The sequence below is a fragment of the Chiloscyllium plagiosum genome, chromosome 28 (assembly GCF_004010195.1).
Source record: "Chiloscyllium plagiosum isolate BGI_BamShark_2017 chromosome 28, ASM401019v2, whole genome shotgun sequence".
NCBI classification, from domain to species: Eukaryota; Metazoa; Chordata; class Chondrichthyes; order Orectolobiformes; family Hemiscylliidae; genus Chiloscyllium; species Chiloscyllium plagiosum.
Window position 1 is genome coordinate 32232149 of NC_057737.1, and position 21255 is coordinate 32253403.

The 21255-nt window shown below is 39.6% G+C and overlaps 1 protein-coding gene across 16 annotated transcripts in view; it reads left to right on the top strand.

The window, feature by feature from the left end:
- LOC122564091 (peripheral-type benzodiazepine receptor-associated protein 1-like) overlaps positions 1-21255 on the top strand; it is a 299068-nt gene that overhangs the window by 202304 nt on the left and 75509 nt on the right. For 15 of the 16 annotated variants that reach the window (XR_006315818.1, XM_043718642.1, XM_043718643.1 and 12 more), the window contains 6 exons: positions 4656-4778; positions 5615-5719; positions 7915-7965; positions 10790-10810; positions 13982-14183; positions 19525-19847. Coding sequence is in view for 15 of the 16 variants with exons in the window: in XM_043718642.1 (XP_043574577.1) it covers positions 4656-4778; positions 5615-5719; positions 7915-7965; positions 10790-10810; positions 13982-14183; positions 19525-19847 (825 nt within the window). In the remaining variant the exon portion in view is untranslated. The remainder of the gene's footprint in view (positions 1-4655; positions 4779-5614; positions 5720-7914; positions 7966-10789; positions 10811-13981; positions 14184-19524; positions 19848-21255) is intronic. The other variant, XM_043718639.1, reaches the window with a different exon arrangement.

Sequence of the window (21255 nt, forward strand, 5' to 3'; positions counted from 1 at the left end):
GTGTTAATATATGTCAATGCTTGCTCCAAGAAAATCATTAGAAATCAAAACTCTGGATGATTCTTCTCTGTTACCTCATGACCACTGAGGTCAACAAGCATCCCCATGAACACCTTTGGACTGACCACATATCTCCATGAAGAGAGGGTCACCTGAAATGACTAAGTCTGGAATGCCATATCTGGCATAAATTTCCTTGAGCTATGCTATTTCAGTAGCCAAGGTGTATGTCGTAATGTATTAAATTGATCACTTCCATAGTCTTAATGGAAATGAGGAAACTGTCAATGACTCTGTGTTTTTGTCAATGGATGGAGCATATAAGGCAGGAAGAAACCATTCTCTCACTGGCCTTGGAGACTCCTGGCTGCTGAGCTGAATGTTGGGCTCTGACTCTGACAGGTGTATTTGGTGCAAATGTTGGCGAATGCCGAGTCTGAGGGCTCTGGCAATGACTACTCTTTTCATCATATCCCATTACGTCATCCACAACGTTGAGGTGTAGTTTCTGATCAAAGTACTGTTTTAGGGTAAAGTCATCAAAAGCACACGCCAGACAGTTGTTGAGGCAAAATTCTTGTATTTGTGTGCACCTCCTATCTGCTTTCTGTGCTGCTTGATTTGCCTCAAGCCTTTGTGTTGTCGATTTGAAAATCCATGAAGTGTGGAATCTCACATTCTCTTTGAAGATGTTCCATGGCTCGTGCTTCTCTCCAGCAATGCAGGACCATACATATGTTGTGGTTTGATGTTTGCTTTGGGCATATTCTGTTGTTGCACCAAAGCTCAAGAGTGATAGGTAGAATCTTGGTACTTGTGACATCTTCACCAATTACATGGAGTGGACAAGGTGTTAGACAGGTTATGGGCCTAGATTAGAATGGTGCTGGAAAAGCACAGCAGGTCAGGCAGTATCCGAGGAGCAAGAGAATCGACGTTTCGGGCAAAAGCCCTTCCTGATGAAGGGCTTTTGGCCGAAATGTCGATTTTCCTGCTCCTCAGATGCTGCCTGACCTGCTGTGCTTTTCCAGCACCACTCTAATCTAGACTCTGGTTTCCAGCATCTGTAGTCCTTGTTTTTATCTAGTTAGACAGGTTATGATCTGCCTAGATTGTGAATTGTCCACAGGACTGCATGGGCCCTGGGATTCCCTTCTCTCTGTCAGTGTTCTGTTACCCTGTTTCAGTCCGTGCTGTGGATGTAGAATAAATGTGTCTGAGTACTATCTTTATGGGTCTGGAACAGTCCAGCCCCTATTTGTTGTGATGGTGGTAGGAAGATCTGGGCTGTACTGAGCTGGTGTTTAGGTTGAGTTAAGTGTCTGCTGGATTTGTTTGAATAGCCTCTGTTGGTACTCATCCCAAGACCAGGCAGCGTATTGATTCAGTTATTGCAGTCGTTGCTTGTTTACCTGGGTCAGGTTAGGGAAGAGCAAATAGAGGCTGTACTGTTCCAGATCCATAAAGATAGTACTCAGGCACATTTATTATACATCCACAGCACTGACTGAAAGAGGCTAACAGAACACTGACAGGGAGAAGGAAATCCCAGTGCTCATGCAAGCCTGTGGACAATTTTCAGAGTACATTCTGGGACTTGAATTCACCATCCAGGCAGACCATAAGCTGTCTAACACCTTGTCCGTTGACTGCCTCTCCCATAAATTGATGAAACTTCACAATTGTGAGGCAGAGAGAAATCACAGATGGCTTTGGTCTTCGGGGGCCTGTGGATGGACAATGTCCCAAAAAAGTAGACCTTCTGTTTATGGTTAGGTGTGAACCCTGGCATCCTTTGGGTCCAGCAATACTGCCTGCACTGGGCATTGTGTTCCTATACTGTAGATAAACATGTCCTCCACAATGATTCTTTCTCCCTCTCAATATGACAGTAACAGTCCATTGGAAAATCTCTGGCATAGAGGTGATCCCAAATGGGAGCTGACTGAAGCATTACCTTGCAAACGGTGTTCTGAATGCCATTATCGTCTACATTCATCGCCTAAATGTAGCTGTCAGAACCCACAATTGGCATCCAACTTGGTAAAGACTGCATTCCTTGAAATCTTTGCCAGGCTTTCATCTGCAGATATAATGGGGGGGGGAGCGTCACTTTCCATGGCTTTGTTCGACTGCATGTGGTCTGCTTAGTGAGCTGTTCAGTTTTGGATTGGAATCATCCTTGAATGAGTATTAGTGGGTTACACTATGATTTCCTTGGGCTGCATCTACTTAATTTGTTTTGCACTGAAGCTCATCTCCAGCTACTCAAAGAAATCTGTTATACAATTACTCACAAGCTGACCCCTCTTTTCACTGTCGTTCACATAGTGCTCATGTAGAGATCTCACGAGCTTTTCAACTCTGATCTAATGGCCGAAATACTGATATTTTTGTTCCTTGACATCACTTTTTATAAGTTTTTTTTTTAACTGTTTCAATTTGAAACACCGGATGATGCCACATTCCAGCAATGCATCTATTAATGTTTGGTGCTAATCTTTCGGTGCTAATTGATATGCATGAAATACAGAGCATAGAGAGATCCTTTTCTGACCGTCCTGGAGCAAACCTTTCTACTCACTAAATGTTACATAACCAGACATCACTTCTTATGCTATCATCAGTTAATTCATTGATAGCTGCTGCCTTACACTACAAATCTCTTTTCAACTGTCCAAACAGACACTTCTGAAATTAGCCATTGTGTAAAACAGAGCCGAGGAATGGAAAGGTGACTTCGTTTTGTGTATTTTCCAAGAGCTTGAATTTAAATGTAAAATTATGTTACATTACTTGTCTCTGAACAAGTTCAGGTCTCAATCCTTTGCTATTATCAGAAACTATCTGCAAAGCCAGCTGAGGATTAATCTAAGTTTATTATGTTATGATCCCAACTGTTCCTAAAACTGGACAAGTCACATCCCAGAATGAAACCTGTCTTGATTGATTGTACATTTAAAATTTACAGTTGATTGACATGATGGTTAGTTCTTTGGAAAGTATCACATGAGTCTGCTATTGTTCTTTAATGACTGAAAAAAAAGTTTTTTACACAAAAGCAGAAATAAATAATCCAAACTATATGTAGAAAGTATTTCGAAAGCACTTTTCACAAACATCAAAACAATGTTTGATCAAACCTATTTCCCAACACCATCCCTTAGAGAGAGTTGTTGCCTGAGAAATATCATTCCAATTTCATCTTTTTAAACCATTAGATTAGATTAGATTATTTACAGTACTTAACTGATACTTTCCAATTTCTTTCCCTTGGGCTGTCAGGGCAACATTACAATTCCATTCCAATTCTGCTGACATGAAACTTTCATAATTATATTGTTTTCAGTTCTGACAGGAATATTTCCATCCAAACTCTCCTGGCTTGAAAGCTTCACAGACTAGAAACCAGTTTTGTTGAGGTGATTAGTTCCCCTGTAAGGAAGAATACTGTTCCCTTCTGAACTGAATCCCAAGTTTTCTCAGCTAAAACGTTGAACCTTCTGTTCTGAAGTAAAAATGTTCAACCAATTCGACTATAAAACCATAAGGTGTACAAGTAGAAGTAGGATATTTGACCCATCAAATCTTTTACACCATCAACGAGATCTTGGGTTATCTATTGATCCACAACTCCACTTTTCTGCCCCCCCCCCCATAACCCCGATTCTCTTGCTTATAAATGTCTATTCCAGCCATGACTATATTTAATGATCCAGCCTTTATAGCACTCTGCAGTAAAGAATTCCATTAACTTAGTGAAAAAAATCCTCCTTGCCTATGTCCTAACTGGGTGATTCCTTAATCAGAGATTATTGCCCTAGTCCTAAACCCTGTCGCAAGGAATAACAATCGCTCTGCTTCTAGCCTGCTAAGTCCTCTAAGAATCTCTCATGCTTTAACAAGGTTGCTGCTTTTTCTTCTACAGGCCTAAACTATACAACCTCTTCACACACAATACTTCTTCCCTACCCAGGATCACCGTAATGAACCTCCTCTGGACTGTCTTCCAATTCCAATATATCTTTCCTTCAATTAAGGGGTTTAAAATTGTTCACACTGTTCCAGGTATTGTTAGAATAATACCTTGAATAGTTTTAGCAAGACTTCTCATACCCTTTGAAAGAAAGGCTAACAGACCATTTACGTTCCTGTTATTTGCTAAACCTATGTGCTGTCTTATTGTGATTTATGTGCAAAGCTTTCCAAATTCCTCTGTGTGACAGCTTTCTGAAGTCTTTCTCAACTTAAACAATGTTTGGTTCGTCTTATTCCAGCCAAAGTATATTACCTCACATTTTCTGCATTAATGTACTTACCCTGTATTTCATAAACCCACCAGTATAAATATTTTATCCATTAATACCAGTGATATTTTTCTCAGGTACTCGACTATCATCACATGGTCTTGGAACAAATGTATTTCGGTCACTATTCCAAATTAGCTTTCTAATCTCTCAAAACAATGCTCAGAATTGACTTACATCCATTTGTCTCTATTTTGAAATCTATATCCTAAAATATAATTATTTATATAATGCACTGTTCATCACAACAAATAGAGTATCCCTTTATACAGCAACAAACTATGTGAGTTGGAGATTGTGTTCCTTTTGACCTTTCTTGCCATGCTGAAGTATCTATGGTTAATGCAGATTAAAACCCACAACAATGACCTGAGAGCGACACTCTCAGTGGTAACAGCCGAACGAGATTCATCTCTGAAGGAGAATCAGCGACTCCAAGCCAAACTGGAGAACCTAGAGCAGGTCCTGAAGGTAAGATCACTAATAACTCCATACACAAAAATAAATTGACATTGCAATGAGTGAGCTATCATTCAACTCAGGTAACTCAAAGAATGTTTCCGTAATAAATACACGTACTGGTGGGAGACTGTAGAAGTTAGGTAGTTCACAGCACATTGTTCATGTTTCCTAAATGGTGAGATTTAGTGACTGTTAAGCTCTTATGGGAAGTGATTTCTTCTATGCTGGCTCAGGAAAGAGAGTAAAGTTGTCCCAGGCTATACTCAAGATGCTGAAATGTAAATAGGAGCAGTATTTCCCAAAAGAGCACAGGTTGTGATAGAAAATATAATTGAAGAAGCTGCGAAGGGATGCAAGGTGGGTGTGATTATGAACCAGACTAGGAAAATGAGATATTTGCTGAATTGTGAGGAAATGTTATAGAACTGGGTTGGGGAGATCCCATTGATTAGCTTTTGATTCAATGGGAATTTAGAACTGCGTAAGACAGCAATCTTTAAATCTGGGCTGGAAGTGGGACCTTTACTTAGGAAGAGGTGGATGATGGTATTTCTAAAGGCCCTGGCATGAATCCAGCAGATTGTTGTTAGAAGGCAATCTATTTCTGAATGGCTCCAGTTGATAAATTTTTAAGTGTATTGTTTTAATGCAGAGAAACTAAGTATTTTAATAGGCCCCATGAGTACAGGGGATTTTGACAGCTGTCCCATCGACAGAGAACCCGATGTCTTGTACAGAGTTATACCTTATTTTTGGGCTGTATAATTTGAGAATGTTGTATCTGGCACTGTGAGGAATAGCTCCTGTGATGTGGCATGGGGTGTAATGAATGTTTCCCTGTGTAGCACATGCGAGAGGTGGCAGAGCGCAGGCATCAGCTGGAGTTGGAACATGAAGAAGCATTGACAATTCTTCAGGCCAAGCAGCATGAGGTGGAACGACTACAACAGGTAGTAAGATTCTGATGTGTTTTCCTGTTTCTCTTGGCTTAAGACACAAAACATCTTATTGGATTCTTGCAATCCATTGAAACTGATGTCTGGCAGTTTCCCTGTGACTGTTATGTTTATGTAAACATTGACTATAAATATAGGCAGATCATTTGACTGTGGGGATAATGCATCTGAGACTAACTCTATCCTCTGCTAGTAGTCACACAGGTATCATTAAGTAGAAGTCAGGGAGAGGAACCTAAGCAACCAAAGCCATTTTGTATCTCCTCTTCTTTTCCAAGGATGAAAGATACACCTTTCTGGTCTGTTTTAGTTACTCGTTGGATGAACTTGCTGAACTGTGAAGGGACATTTAAAAGTATATTTGTAATTTAATGGTCCCTCGTCAATATGCTGGTTACAAATAGATCTGGGATTTCATAGTTGCAGGCTACGTTTTAAAGCTGGAATTCTGAAAAGAAAATAAAGTTGGATTAATTCTGCAGCAGTCTAAATTGTATTAAAATTAAATAACTCAGGTTATTTTGGATGTCGATCTCTGTTGCTGAAGTGTGGGCTCTGATTCTAAAAATGCTCTATCACTTGCCTAAATGCTGTGTATTAACTGCTGTGTAGCTCAGTGTGGCGCCCTAGTATTGAAGCTCATAGTGTTACACTTGATCAAGCTGGTAACTGTGGCACGCCTCACAGAAATGAAATGGAAACCAGCTGCTAAAAGAAAATGAAGATCTCTTCCAAAGCTCTTAATGACAGCAGTATTTGGAAGATTAATATTTTTGGCAGGATGTCAGTTTCAGATAGTTGAAATGGTAATTTGTAATATACCAAAGTCTGAGGTCAATTTGGCAGTTCAATAAAATCTGAGTTAGTGAGTAAACTAGGCTGGTCAATTATTCAGACATGCTTTTTTACAAGACTAGACAGTTGCGCCCCTGCAGATACCTCAATGTTTAAACTACACTGAACACAAATCACTTGGTCCTCTCAGTATTTGAGTCCAAAGCAGCCCCAGCCACTTTATAGCCAATCTGCAGTAGGTCGACTGGAAAATACAGAACAAGTAGACTCTGCCCTTTTTGAGGAGGTATGAGTTTAACCCATTTCCCTAGTCACATTGAATAGTGAGATGGAGTTCCAGATCTGTCAGGCAACAAGATTCTGCAAGGGCTTAATAGGGTAGACACTCAAAGATTGTTTCCACTTGTCATAGGATAAGGAACCAAACGTTTAGGACTGACATGAGGACAATTACTTCACTTAATTGGTTGAGAGTTTTTAGAACTCTCTAGCCTCAGAGGGTTGTGTTGCTCCATTTTTGGATATATTTATGCCTGGGGTAGACAGAATTTTAGTCTTTCTGAAAATTAAGGGATTTAGGGAACAAATAAGAAAATGGAGTTGAAACCAAGGAACATATTGGTTGCATTGATTGACAGAGTGGGCTCAACAGGCCCAAGTATTTAGTTTTGCTCCAATTTCTTGTGTCCTTCTGTGTTAAAGCTTGAGTTAAAATGTTGGGCTGTTTGTGTGCTTTAACTTGTTTAACTAACATCAAAGCCTGTATGAGAGCTGTTCGAATTTTTCAGTATTGTATATGTCAGAATTCCTGATGGGTGGTCACTCTGATATTGGCATTTGTGTCAAATACCTGCAGTCTTGGCTACCTTTCCACTCTGTCAAAGAATTGCAGTTTTTAGAACAGTACGATCATAACACATTCAAAAATAAATACAACCACTTGACAATCAGGTCTATATAGGCAAAAGTGAGGACTGCAGATGCTGGAAACCAGTGTTTAGATTAGAGTGGTGCTGGAAAAGTACAGCAGGTCAGGCAGCATCCGAGGAGCAGGAAAATCGACGTTTTGGGCAAAAGCCCTTCATCAATCAGGTCTATATTACTGTCCTTAACTGGGCTATCTAGCCTAATTTCACTGTTCTGCCTGTTCTTAATACAAAAAAAAGTTTAATTATCGTTTTTTTTAATCTCAGCTCATGATCTTATTCCTTTTAAAACATTTGATAGATCCTGCATTAGCAAGTACTGTGATAGACAATCCCACAGTCTAACTCTGCCCCCCACACTCCCTTATCGAAGTAATTCTTTCTCTAACATTTCCTTCTAACACTTCCTGGTGCAAGCAGCAGCCACTGTGCAGAAACTAAATTTATCTGTTTTGTTTTTGAATGAAGGCTCAATTTGAAGCCAAGAAGGAACATGAAGGCGTGGTCCAGTTACTGGAGGTAAGAGAACAAGCATACATTATCCTTGGTTATTAATGTTAACAAATGTGTTTTATACCATACCTTCAACCTACCATTAAAATTGACCCCATGTTTATGCCAGGAGGCCAGAGTTCAAGCTCCCACTTCTCCAGAAGTGTATAATAACATGTGTGAAAAGGCTAATGAGAAAATAGCTAGTATTAAAACCATCATTGGAAAATTAAATTAAATGCAAAAAGTTTGAGTATTCTCCAGATCGCATTTCTTCAATGATTTTGTTATTGTGCTGACATCAACAAGAGAGTGGTGACCCTATCATGAACTCTGTCCAGATTATCTTGAATTGTTTGAAGAGTGAATAACACAACTGTCACAGAGAGTGACCAGACACTGCCAATTGGAGACATCTTGAATCTGGTGTTGAATTTAGATATAGCTGCCAGCTGGGATATCACTTGTAGTCTTAAGTAGCCTCGCTCCAACTTTAATTGATTCTGGATTTGTGGTCCCAAATTTATGTGCAAATTATACAATGGTTGCCGGCACAGAAGGCAGTTTACTTTGCCTGTGAAAAACCTGGAAAGGAGCAGTTCAATTACTATCACTTTCTTGCCTTTTCCCTCTAGCTTTTCAAATCATTGCTTAACAGATAATGATCTACTTCCCTATACAAAGCTTCAGATGAACTTGCCTGCATCACACTTTCAGGCAGTGCATTTCAGATCTTTGTGTTTCCATTGCCGCTTTTACCAATTAACTCAAATCTGTTTCCTCTGAATCTCGATTCTTCCACCAATGGTAACAGTTTTCCTTAACCAAACTAACTATCAAGGTTCTGATTATCTCTATAAAATGTCATGTTCCAGCAGAATGCAGCCCCAAATTCTTTCAATGTAACTGAAATTCCTTATCCCTGAAACCCTACTCGTGAATCTTTTCTGCACCTTCTCTAAAAGCTTTACATCCTCCTGAAAGTATGATGCCCAGAACTGGATACAGATACTCCAAATGAGACCCAACCAGTATTTTGTACAGTTAGTCACTCCTCAGTCATTAACTGCTGTTGAAAAAGGGAGACATTTCTAGGTCTCTATCCAGTAGCACTAGATTTTATATTGGACTTACACATTCAGAGCAGCTATGTCAAATTACAGGGATATTTGCTGCACCTGAACAAGTCTCTCTTTAAATGCTTCCTGCTCGTCTCTCAATACAGGTGTCAGAGCCCAGGCATATTCTGTTTCTATAGATACCACACCTAGCTTCCAACCTTCACACTATGTTTCGAGATGACACACTCAACTTCAAAACATCACACTATGTATCTATAGATAACACACTCAGCTTCCAACCTTCACACTATGTATCTATAGATAATGCATTCAGCTTCCAAACTTCACACTATGTATCCATAGATAACACACTCAGCCACCAACCTTCACACTATGTATCTATAGATAACGCATTCAGCTTCCAAACATCACACTCTGTATCTATAGATAACACACTCAACTTCCAAACTTCACACTCTATCTATAGATAGCACACTCAGCTTCCAGACATCACACTCTGTATCTCTAGATAACACACTCAACTTCTGAACATCACACTCTGAATCTATAGATAACACACTCAACTTCCAAGTTTCACACTCGGTATCTAAAGACACCACACACAGTTTGCAGATGTTACACTCTGTGTCTACCACACAGCTTCTGGATTAGTGGTGCTGGAAGAGCACAGCAATTCAGGCAGCATCCGAGGACAGGCAAAATCGACGTTTCGGGCAAAAGCCCTTCATCAGGAATAAAGGCAGAGAGCCTGAAACATGGAGAGATAAGCTAGAGGAGGGTGGGGGTAGGGATAGAGTAGCATAGAGTAGCATGTGCAGGTCAGGTGAATTGCCCATAGTGTTAGGTGCATTAGACAGAGGAAATGGGTCTGGGTGGATTACTCTTCAGAGGGTTGGTGTGGACTGGTTGGGCTCGGCAGAGTGGGAGGGGGAGTTGAAATGTTGAGCCACTGGGCGATTTGGTTGATTGATGCGGATGTCTCTGAGATGTTCCCTAAAGCGCTCTGCTAGGAGGCGTCCAGTCTCCCCAATGTAGAGGAGACCGCATCGGGAGCAACGGATACAATAGATGATATTAGTGGATGTGCAGGTAAAACTTTGATGGATGTGGAAGGCTCCTTTCACCTTCATCTCCTTCCCCACCTACCTATTGTACTCTATGCTACTCTCTCCCCACCCCCACCCTCCTCTAGCTTATCTCTCCATGCTTCAGGCTCTCTGCCTTTATTCCTGATGAAGGGCTTTTGCCCGAAACGTCGATTTTGCCTGTCCTCGGATGCTGCCTGAATTGCTGTGCTCTTCCAGCACCACTAATCCAGAATCTGGTTTCCAGCATCTGCAGTCATTGTTTTTACCTTGTCTACCACACAGCTTCCAGACACCACACATGCTTCCAAATAGAATGATCAACCATCTTGGGTTTTCCAGGAGTGTGTAAAAGCAGACTTAAGTGACAGTGAGCTGCTAATGATCTCTGAACCACTAAGAGATTTGCAGGAGACTATGTTATTGAAATTTTGCAACACCTAGCTTCCTTTTATGAGTGCATTAGAGCCATAACTCTATGACTGAACAAAGATTTTATCACGCTATGTAACGCTAATCATTGATCTCTGTTAAATTATAGGAGTTGACCCACCTAGTTTTACAGTGGAAGCTGGTATATTCTGTATTGAATGATGTGTGCTGTTTATTGGTTTGAGATTCTCTCATGGTTTGAAGCATGCTTCTATTTAATTGTGTTCCATTTTCTATTTCTCCTGTTGATAGAATACCTTGGACTGCATGCAGGTACACAACATTGCACTTCTCCCTCTTTAGCATGTAGACCTTTCTTTGTGTTTGGGCAATACATTGTTCAGCTTTCCACATAATAAATTCTTGCAATATATGGGAACATCCTACTTATCTGGATGCGTTTTTTTCAAATTTTAATCACTGCATATACAAAACAAGGAACATTATATTCTGTCAATTTGTTTGGGGCACATTTTTAAGGTGAGAGGAGAGCGATTTAAAAAAAGATATGAGGCAAAGTTTTTACATACTGGGTGGTTCACATGGGGAATGCACTTCCTGAGAAAGTGGTGGATGTGGGTATAATTACACCGTTTAAAAGACATTTGGATGGATACATGAATTGGAAAGGTTTGGAGGGATATGGGTCAGAAGCAGGCAGTTTGGACTAGTTTAGTTTGGGATTATGTTCGGCATGGATTAGTTGGACCCAAGGGTCTGTTTCCATGCTGTATAACTCTATGACTTTATAGTTTATCGATGTTTAATATGTTCTATGCAGTTTTTGTTTTAGTTTCTTATAGAACAGGTATATAGCTTATGCTTTTTGTTGAATGCAACTTTTTTCCCTTCCCCGTTATGTTAAGTAGTAGTTAATTCAGTAAAAAAAATCCATTGAATGCTATTAAAAGCCAACAGAACAAAGGTACTTTCTTGGATTAATTTGTTTTCTGATGTTTGTAGTAACTGGTACCATTGGCAGATATCTTGAAAATAGGGCTGATTCACTCTATATTGAGACACAAGTCTTCAGATGTCTCAGCAATTTGTGATGATGGTGTTTGGCTTATTTATTGCAATGACTGCAGATGATTGGTTTACTGAGGAGATCACAATTTCCGAGAGCTTTAGGTTTGAACATCAATCTATCATTCGAGTGCATAAAGAAAGCTTGATGCTATGCAGTGCAGCACTGAAGGAATACTGCAATGTCAGTGGCATTGGTTTTCAGAAGAGACATTACATCAATGTCTCCTTCACCTGTTATGATTCAAGTGAATGTAAAAGGTACCATACATTTTCCAAAGCAAAAGGGAGTTCTTTCAGTACCTTGACCCATCTTCTTTTCTTTCCAACCATTTCCAAAACCAGATTAGCTATTCCTCTCATGGGTCCTTGTGGTGGCTTGTAAGTAAAATTGCTGTTGCTCATCTATGTAACAGCAGCATTGACTCAGTTAATTAAATGAGAATCACTTTGGAATGGTACATGAAATAAAATGAGGCACAAAGGAGGTAATTCTGCAATACTTTACCTCATTGGGTACTGTGTTCGTAATGAGCATCGGTGCTATAATATTGTGGAACACTTTGTGTTCAGCACTCCCAAATGAAAGTTGGAATTTATAGTATAATACCTTCTAGAAATTGAGGACGAAAGTTAACTTTATATTATACCTTATAGAAATTGAGACCTTCAGTTAATGTAATGAATGGATTATTCTATGTCATATTGACTATATGAACAGCAAATAGTGTAGTGTCAATTCGATCAGTCTGAACATAACGCAGATAGATTCATTGAAAAAACAGATTTGCGTTGTTTGGTTTTAGGTTAAATTTCTCACTTTGCCTGTCCAGGCTTTTGTGCCTATGTAAACTCAGAATGGTTCAGTAAAGCATGGATCAGAGTGTGTATTACTGACATTAGTATTAAGAGCGATCTGTCAATTAGAAGAATCTGCTTTGTTGCAACATTAATATAAAGTGAAATTGACAAAATATTTTGTGCATTCACTGTAGGTGAAGTTCGAGATTTATCCTCTCCAATCAGTGCAGACATTTTGGATGGATTGCATCTTTTTGTCACTATCTGCATTATAGATTAGAATATTTTAATCAGAATGAGGAATATACGTGCTTAGTATGAAGTTGTCATTTCTCTTTCTAATGTTGCATTTGAAGCATTTTCTGTTTTATTTCAGATATCCAACATTTATATAGTAACAATTTCCTCATTACAGTAACAATCCTGGCCAGGAATGGAATATGTGACTCATGGTGTGAGAACAGCAAGGAGTCAGCATTAAACAGATGCCAGGAATTATGTAATTGGAGTATAGAACCCTGTGAAATTTGCCAAATTTTCTTAAATTTATCACAAGAAACATGATAACAGGGCAGTGGTTACGAAACATTATTCCCACTAAATTATGCATGTCTATTCCTGCATTGCAGCCTGGAAGGTATTTCAGGGATGTTTTTTCCATGTCGATTATCATGCAGGCAATTGTAAGGGTACTCTAGGCTGGTCACACACATCAGCAACATTTCACAGGAAGCATTGGTATGGAGCAACACAGCTGGATTTCTGGGTATGAGATAAGAAAAGAAGTAGAGCTGAAGTTTTGAATGTAGAACAGGGTGACATTATGGCCAAAAGAAATTATATTTATTTTGCTGCTGATTAAAATGAATTGAAAGACCAGAAACAAATTGAAATCTCCATGCCATGAGCGAACCAGCCATCAAAAACAAACGAAAAAGCATTTTCTCATTGTCTTGTTCCTGATCAGCCTTGGCTCAGTGATAACCCTCATGCTTCTGAGCCATGGAATGGTGACTTCAAGCCCCACACCAGAGATTTCACACAATATGACATGCATCCATATCTGTGCTCCACAGTTGAAAGTGTCATCTTTTTCCAAGACGTTCCACGGACATATTCTCGAAGGTGGCCCTAAAAACTTCCATTAAAAACCAAAATAAGTGTGGATGCTGTAACTCAGAAACAAGAACAAGTTGCAGGAAAAGCTCAGCAGGTCTGGCAGCATCTGTGAAGAAAATTCAAAGTTAACGTTTCTGGCCCTGATTTCTCTTCACAGATGCTGCCAGACCTGCTGAGCTTTTTCCAGCAGCTTCTGTTTTTGTTTCTACAAACTTCCATTGCTCTATTATAAGAAGTTAGAGACAAAAAAAACTGCAGATGTGGGAATCCATGATAGACACATAGGAGACTGGAAGAACACAGCAACCCAGGCAGCATCTGAAGTTGGAGAAGTCTTGCTTATAAGAAGAGCAGGGCAAGTTTGATGTTGTCCTGGCTGACATTTAATCTACAAATAATATCATGAAAACAGATAGCGCAAGATTTGACTGTTAATTCCTGTGTTGCCATTCAGAGCTGCCACACAGTGAACTCAGTGATTTTTATCTTTTCCACCAGGCTAAGGTACGGGATTTGGAAGAGAAATGTCGAAGTCAGAGCATGCAGTTCAGTCTTCTCTCCCAGGAATTGGAGCACTTCCGACTGCAAGCAGGAAATATTGACTTGCTAACGAGCACTCTTGTGAGCACGGAAGCACCTGGATTGTTCTCCCGTGGCCAGCCACTGCTGCCAAATGGAGTGGAATCACCAGTGGCTAAAGGTAATGTCAGAGAGATCCAGGATTTCCAAAGCACGCACAGCTGTGACCATAAAAATTCTCTCTCACAATTTCTTTTGAGAAGCAGAGCTACGAATCAGTCTCAGGCACAAAAGATTGACAAGACCTACTTGACTGTGGTAGTTATGTTAATAGCGAACAGTCTTGAGATGAGGGGACAATGAATGTCACAACATTTCTCACTGATGCATGACACCAAAGAGATGAGGAAAGATTTACTTTAGTATTTCCCATCATATAGGCGATTCTTTGTTCAGACCAATGTGGTTTCTCTGGTAATCCCCCACGAGTTTTCGCAACCTGTTCATTTGTTCTGGCTGTGAGTTTCGAAATGAAACAAACAATGTAAGTATTGCATTGATATGTTCAGCTCAATGGAAATGTGGTTCCAAAAGAACAAAAGGGAAATTGTGAGGTTCCACACCTTGCCTCTATGCCACCAATGTTTTGCATAATGTCAGTCTCTCTTTTTATATTTAACTCCTCCTAGCTCTGAAATTTGAAACATTTACATTCGGGGTGAAGAATACTAGTTCAACTTCCTGAAATTCATCCTATTTTAGTGTGGCATTAAAGTCAATTACCTGTCACCACATCTCTCAACAGAGCAAATCCAATTACAGCCAAACACAAAATGTGCTGGAGTACCTCCACGGAGAAAGAAACAGAGTTTCGCAACCAATATGATTTCTTCAGAACTTCAGCCTTGTCCAATTGGTACATTAGGTCCCCTTATCAAAATCTTTATTGTACACATAAGTTTCTTATCATGATGTGTAGTTATATTTTAAAAAACATTCTAAACACTTATTTCTCTTGGAGTAGTGACTTTTTTCCGAATATTCATTATAATTTCACCCTCACTCAATTTCATTAATGTTCCCTGGTCGCACTTTCTGTCTTAGTAATGATATGCTGAATCCCATTTATAATATTAGTACCATTTAATATGTTATATACTTCACTATTGCCGAAAAAAATCACAATTTGTCAGAGCTTCTCATTTTGCATTCATCAAGACAATACACAAAAATACCAATTTAAAAGGAAAACCAACAATTATAGTAAATGAGAGGAGAGTGATTGGCACTTGCACCAAGTTCTCTGTGGCAATAACCCTGCCAATCAATATCCACATTGATCGAGATATTTGTACATTGATAGTCACAGGTGAGATGCTGGAAGACTGAAGGTTGGCTAACGTGGTGCCACTGTTTAAGAAGGGTGGTAAGGACAAGCCAGGGAACTATAGACCCATGAGCCTGACGTTGGTAATGTGCAATTTGTTGGAGGGAATCCTGAAGGACAGGATGTACATGTATTTGGAAAGGCAAATATATGGGAAATCATGTCTCACAAACTTGATTGAGTTTTTTGAAGAAGTAACAAAGACGATTGATGGGGGCAGAGCGGTAGTTGTGCTCTATATGGACTTCAGTAAGGCGTTCGACAAGGTTCCCTGTGGGAGACTGGTTAGCAAGGTTAGATCTCATGGAATACAGGGAGAACTGGCCATTTGGATACAGAACTGGCTCAATGGTAGAAGACAGAGGGTGGTGGTAGAGGGTTGTTTTTCAGACTGGAGGCCTGTGACCAGTGGAGTGCCACAAGGATCGGTGCTGGGTCCTCTACTTTTTGTCATTTACATAAATGATTTGGATGCGAGCATAAAAGGTACAGTTAGTAGGTTTACAGATGACACCAAAATTGGAGGTGTAGTGGACAGCGAACAAGGTTACATCAGATTACAACAGGATCTTGACCAGATGGGCCAATGGGCTGAGAAGTGGCAGATGGAGTTTAATTCAGATAAATGTGAGGTGCTGCAATTTGGGAAAGCAAATCTTAGCAGGACTGGGTGACCTTATAGAGGTTTACAAAATTATGAGAGGCATGGATAGGATAAATAGACAAAGTCTTTTTCCTGGGGTCGGTGAGTCCAGAACTAGAGGGCATAGGTTTAGGTGAGAGGGGAAAGGTATAAAAGAGACCTAAGGGGCAACATTTTCACGCAGAGGGTGGTACGGTGCATGGAATGAGCTGCCAGAGGAAGTGGTGGAGGCTGGTACAATTGCAACATTTAAGAGGCATTTGGATGGGTATATGAATAGGAAGCGTTTGGAGGGATATGGGCTGGGTGCTGGCAGATGGGACTAGTTTGGGTTGGGATATCTGGTTGGTATGGATGGGTTGGACCGGAGGGTCTGTTTCCATGCTGTACATCTCTATGATTCTATGACTCTAAGTTCTATGCTACCAAATGTCTATTTATATACCTCAGTTAGCTGCCAAAAATAAATTACGTGAAACAATGCATTCAAGTTATATCCAACTGCTCTGCTTCCTCAAAGAATTTTATCAGGTGGATAAGCCTGCAGCTGTCTTAAACTTGGCATTAATTCTTCCTCTATTGTTTTGCCTTCATTGCTTATGCACTTATATTACCTCTCACAGTACCTAGTCTCTATAATGCTATTTAAAGTAATTATTCCCAACTTTTCATGTTAACCACTCTCTTGCTGCATTTATGTTAGCCTTTCGCATGTATTATTACCATCCGTACCTGCTACCTACAGAGCTACCCAATAACATTGCAGTAAATTATCATTACCATCCTGCCTTGTGCACTCTCGTTGTCATGTTCACATATATTAACATTAAGTAATTCAGGTTGCTCTTGGCCATTTTCAGTGTTTTATATAGTTTGAGTTCTATAATCTTTCACAAATCTTGTCATATTTTGCCATACTTCATAATTTGCTTTAATTAGCTTTGTTATTCTGGTCAAGTATCCAGTTAAGACTGTTTTCTTCTTATTCGAATGGTGCTGATTATATTGTCATTTTGTGTATTTAAATATTTTTGCACTTTCTCTACGTCATTTCCTTGTTGCAACAGCAATATATTAGAACTGTAAGAATGCAAGAAACAAGAGCAAGAGTAAAACGTTTTGAACTTGTTTGACCATTCAGTTGGACCATCGATGAACAATGGCCAAAATACCATTTTCCTGCTTGCTCCATAGCCCTTGGTTCCTTGAGAAACCAAAATAATTGTCTGTATCAGCATTAAGTGTACTCAACAACTCTCTAGGTTAGAGAATTCCAATGATTCAGAACCCTTTGAGAGAAAATTGATCTCCACATTTCCATCCTAAATAATAATCAACTCCTTATCCTGAGACTGTACTCTCATATTCTAGATTCCCTAGCTAGAAGAAACAATCTTCCAATGTCTACCCTTCAATTTCATTCAGAATCTTACACATTACAATGACGTCCCTACACATTTATATGAATTCCACAGAGTATAGACTTAATTTACTCAACCGTACTTTAACAAACAGCCCTCTATTTCCAGGAATCAATCAAACAAACCTTTGTTGTGTGTTCAATGCAAGTATATACTTCTTTGAAAATGGAAATCAAACCTGCACACATTCTTCCAGGTCCTGTCTCACTAAAACACTGTACAAATCCGTATTTTGTATCCAAATACCTTACGGTAAGTCCAACATCCCAAAGCCTTCCCAACTGCTTGCTGTTGTGCATTCTAAATTTTTTTTTATTTCTTGTATGGGCAAATCCAAGTCACAAGTTTACAAGTTTCACATGCTATATTAAAAATTTATGCTTTTCTATTCTTACAGACAAAATGAATAACCTTACACTCCCCCACATTTATACTTCTTCTATTATCTTGTCGTCAGCTCAATTAAACTTGTCGTCAGCTCAATCCTGTCTCCGTCTGTTTATAGTCTCTGTATCATTCTCACAGTTTTTATTTGCACAGCAAAGTTAGGTATATTACTTTCAGTTCAATTATGCTTTGATCATTCTTTTCCCCTAGAATTTTTACTGAAAGGTTACAAATTAGCTCTGTCCCCTTGCACAATACTAGGTCTAAAATAGTTTTATCCTTAGCTGATTTGACAAAATACAGTACTAGAATACTGTCACAAAAGCATTCACAGACACATCTTGCAGAACACTTTTAGAATTGGACTGCTCTGGTCTATATAAAGTATAAATATAAAATCTCCTATTGCATTGCCTTTATTCTAGGCTACAATTATTTTTTGTTTAATGCCCTATCTTAACTACTGTTAGGAACCAACTAGGGTGCTGACAAATGACTATAAATCAATTGAATTTTGTATTCAGTTTGAAAGCAACATATTCCAGTTCCATTCAAGAACCTTAATCAGAGCCAATTGCTTTAAAATGAGGGAGAGCTAGTGAAGGTTGGTGGAATCAATAAAATAAAAAGGTATGATGATCAACAAACAGAGGCCTCTACCTACCTGATTTTTGAAATGAAGTGAGCCATGGATTATATATTCCAAAACTTGATGATCTTGGAACTCTGTATAATAGCAATTAGATCTAAACCATTTTTTCTCTCTTTGTGCCACTCAATTGTCTGTCTTATTGTGAATGTTTTGCACGTTCAGGTAAAGACTGTTACATTTTGTTTTATGACTATTATTTTCATGGACCTTTTTCACTGATGTATTACCACCATTAAACCACCTTGTACCACAATGCTTGCCTGCATCTAAATTGCTACACTGCTCTGTTGTCTTGAACTAGCTTTATAGAGTTTTAAACTTTACTTCATCTGAACCCTCTTGTATTTTAACACACTATCCACAGCCTCAGTTATACAATTTGCCAAAGCACTGATCAAAGTCCAGTTTAGGAGCAGGTTATCATAACAGAATAACCTTTTCTGAATACTGGCACTAGTCTCCAATGAATCAGATCCCTTCTTCCCTCACCACCCTTTGAGCCACACATTTAGTCATCTTCTTGATTCTGCACTCAATATAGCTCATGGCTCAAGAAGCAATCTAGAGACTTGTAACTTTTGATTTTAATTTGGATCCAACTCATCAAGCACTGTCAGCAGCACATCATTCCTAGTTCTGTCTGTCTGATCAGCCAGGAGTGTGACACACTCCTCAACTCCAAATGTGTTGCACTCATGCCACATAAAGCTGATCTCCCTGCACTGAATTCCCATTTCCAATACTTCAAAACACTTTGTACAGTAGAAAACACCAACTTGTATGGAGAGCTTGTAACTTGACCCCAAGTTACAACTGCTAATTAATTAACACTTTTTTTCAGAAAGCAACTGGTTGTTGATTGCCAGATAACTGCCATTGTTAGGCAGTGAGGATAGTGTTTTGAAATGTGAGATTATTACTGCAGTCACCCTCTTTGTTATAATATGTGTTTCCTGCCTTGTACACGTTTGCGTCAACAACTCCCAGCTAAAAGCTGCTTGTGCGCTAGTGAGAAAGTTCTATTTCTTTTAGATGTGGAAAGTGTTCCTCTACCAGTTCCTCAGCCAGTGCAGGAAGAAGAGAATCAGGAAGAGAAGCCAGAAGATAAACAAGATGAGAAACAAGAAGGAACACAAGAAGAAAAACAAGAAGAGAAACAAGAGCAGCAAGAAGAGCAGGTTGTTTGTGAAGCAAAGGGTCAAACAATCAGTGTCGCCCAGCAATCTGAGGAGGCAGAAACAGAAGTTGGTTCCATCACTGGCAAAGTTGGATTGGAATCAACACATGGTTCCAGCAGAGGCACTCCCAAAACAGAGTCAGCACGAAGTACCCCAAAGTCTTGCATGACTCCAGAGGTAAGTCACAGTAAAATAATGTCACAGGTATACTTGTTTTACAGACTGACTAGTACATTAGAAGTTTGCTTTAGTTAACGCGACAAATTTTCTACTCTATCCCCAGGAGAGTGAGCGCCCTGTTTAACATGCACTCCTGTACCACGGCACAAAGTATACTTATTATTTTCCTCCCAAAGATACTTGTCATTTTTCTTAAGGGTTATTTTTGATTTTTGAGGCTACTTTTTGGTATGCTCCTTTTCATTCTCGCCAACATTTTTATTAAGTAATACAGTCATCTGGTAACATTACCTTCTGTACCTGTGTTGACATATGGTGAATTTGGACTCAACACAGATGCCGAATTAGAATTAGAAAAAGTTTTCAATAGTTACCGACCCTTCATTAAATTTAAAGCCTCAGGATGTAGGGAAAGCATTAATCTCTGAGACACAACAGTACTTAAATTGGCACAAGACAACAGGCAAGTGTTCCTTTTGTATAACAGCTATACATTTCTACACTCAAAAAGGCTGTCACCCCAAGTACACCTTCCACAGACTGATGAGGTAACATCTAATACAGTTCATCTCATGGGCACAAAACTGGAAGATTTTAACCAGGCAGATACCATCCTCTCTCTGTTGTATCGCAGATCTCATCTCAGATCTAAATTGTACAATTGACACTGTTCACTATAATAGAAGCAACCACTACAGTTTCCCCCTATTGTAGCTCCTAAATGTATGCAGCCTTAAGTCAGAGATTCTGTATTCATTTGTGAGAAACTCATTACCTCAGTGAATTCATGTTTCCTGATTCCTTGTTAACTGAGTATCTTTTGTTGACAGGTTTAAACTATTCCATCTCTCATCTTTTAAACTTCACCCTTTCCTCTTGCAGTTTCCCTTCCCCCCCCCAAACCCATTTTACCCTCCCCCTTTCACCATTCCCTTTCTTCAGTATACTCCTCCCACTAACCTTCCATGAGCCTTTTTCCTCTTTATATGCTCCCTTTCAGGTCTTGTTTCTCTCAGAGTGCAGCCTGCCTCTCCTGCTCCCCTCATAACATCACTCTTCTCCACTTCAGAATCTCTGATTTTTACCTCCACTCGCCTTGCAGCCTCCTCTCTTCCCTCTCCTTTACCTCTCTTTTTTAACTGCATTCCTCTTGCAGCTTTTATTTGCCCACAGATCCTGTATTTTCTGTCTTTTCCCCCCTCTCCATTACGCTTACAGCCACTTTCTAAGCCTCCCAACCTCCAACTGATTTGGTCTCCAGTGTCTAAATGCTTCTACCCCCGCAGGAGGCAATAGGTAACTCACTCACATTCCATATCCACCCTCTGTCGTACATATCCTCCGAACTGCTCCTCCAACAGATGCTGTCCCTCACTAGTGTTTGCTCCTGGTAGGCTCACAAGTG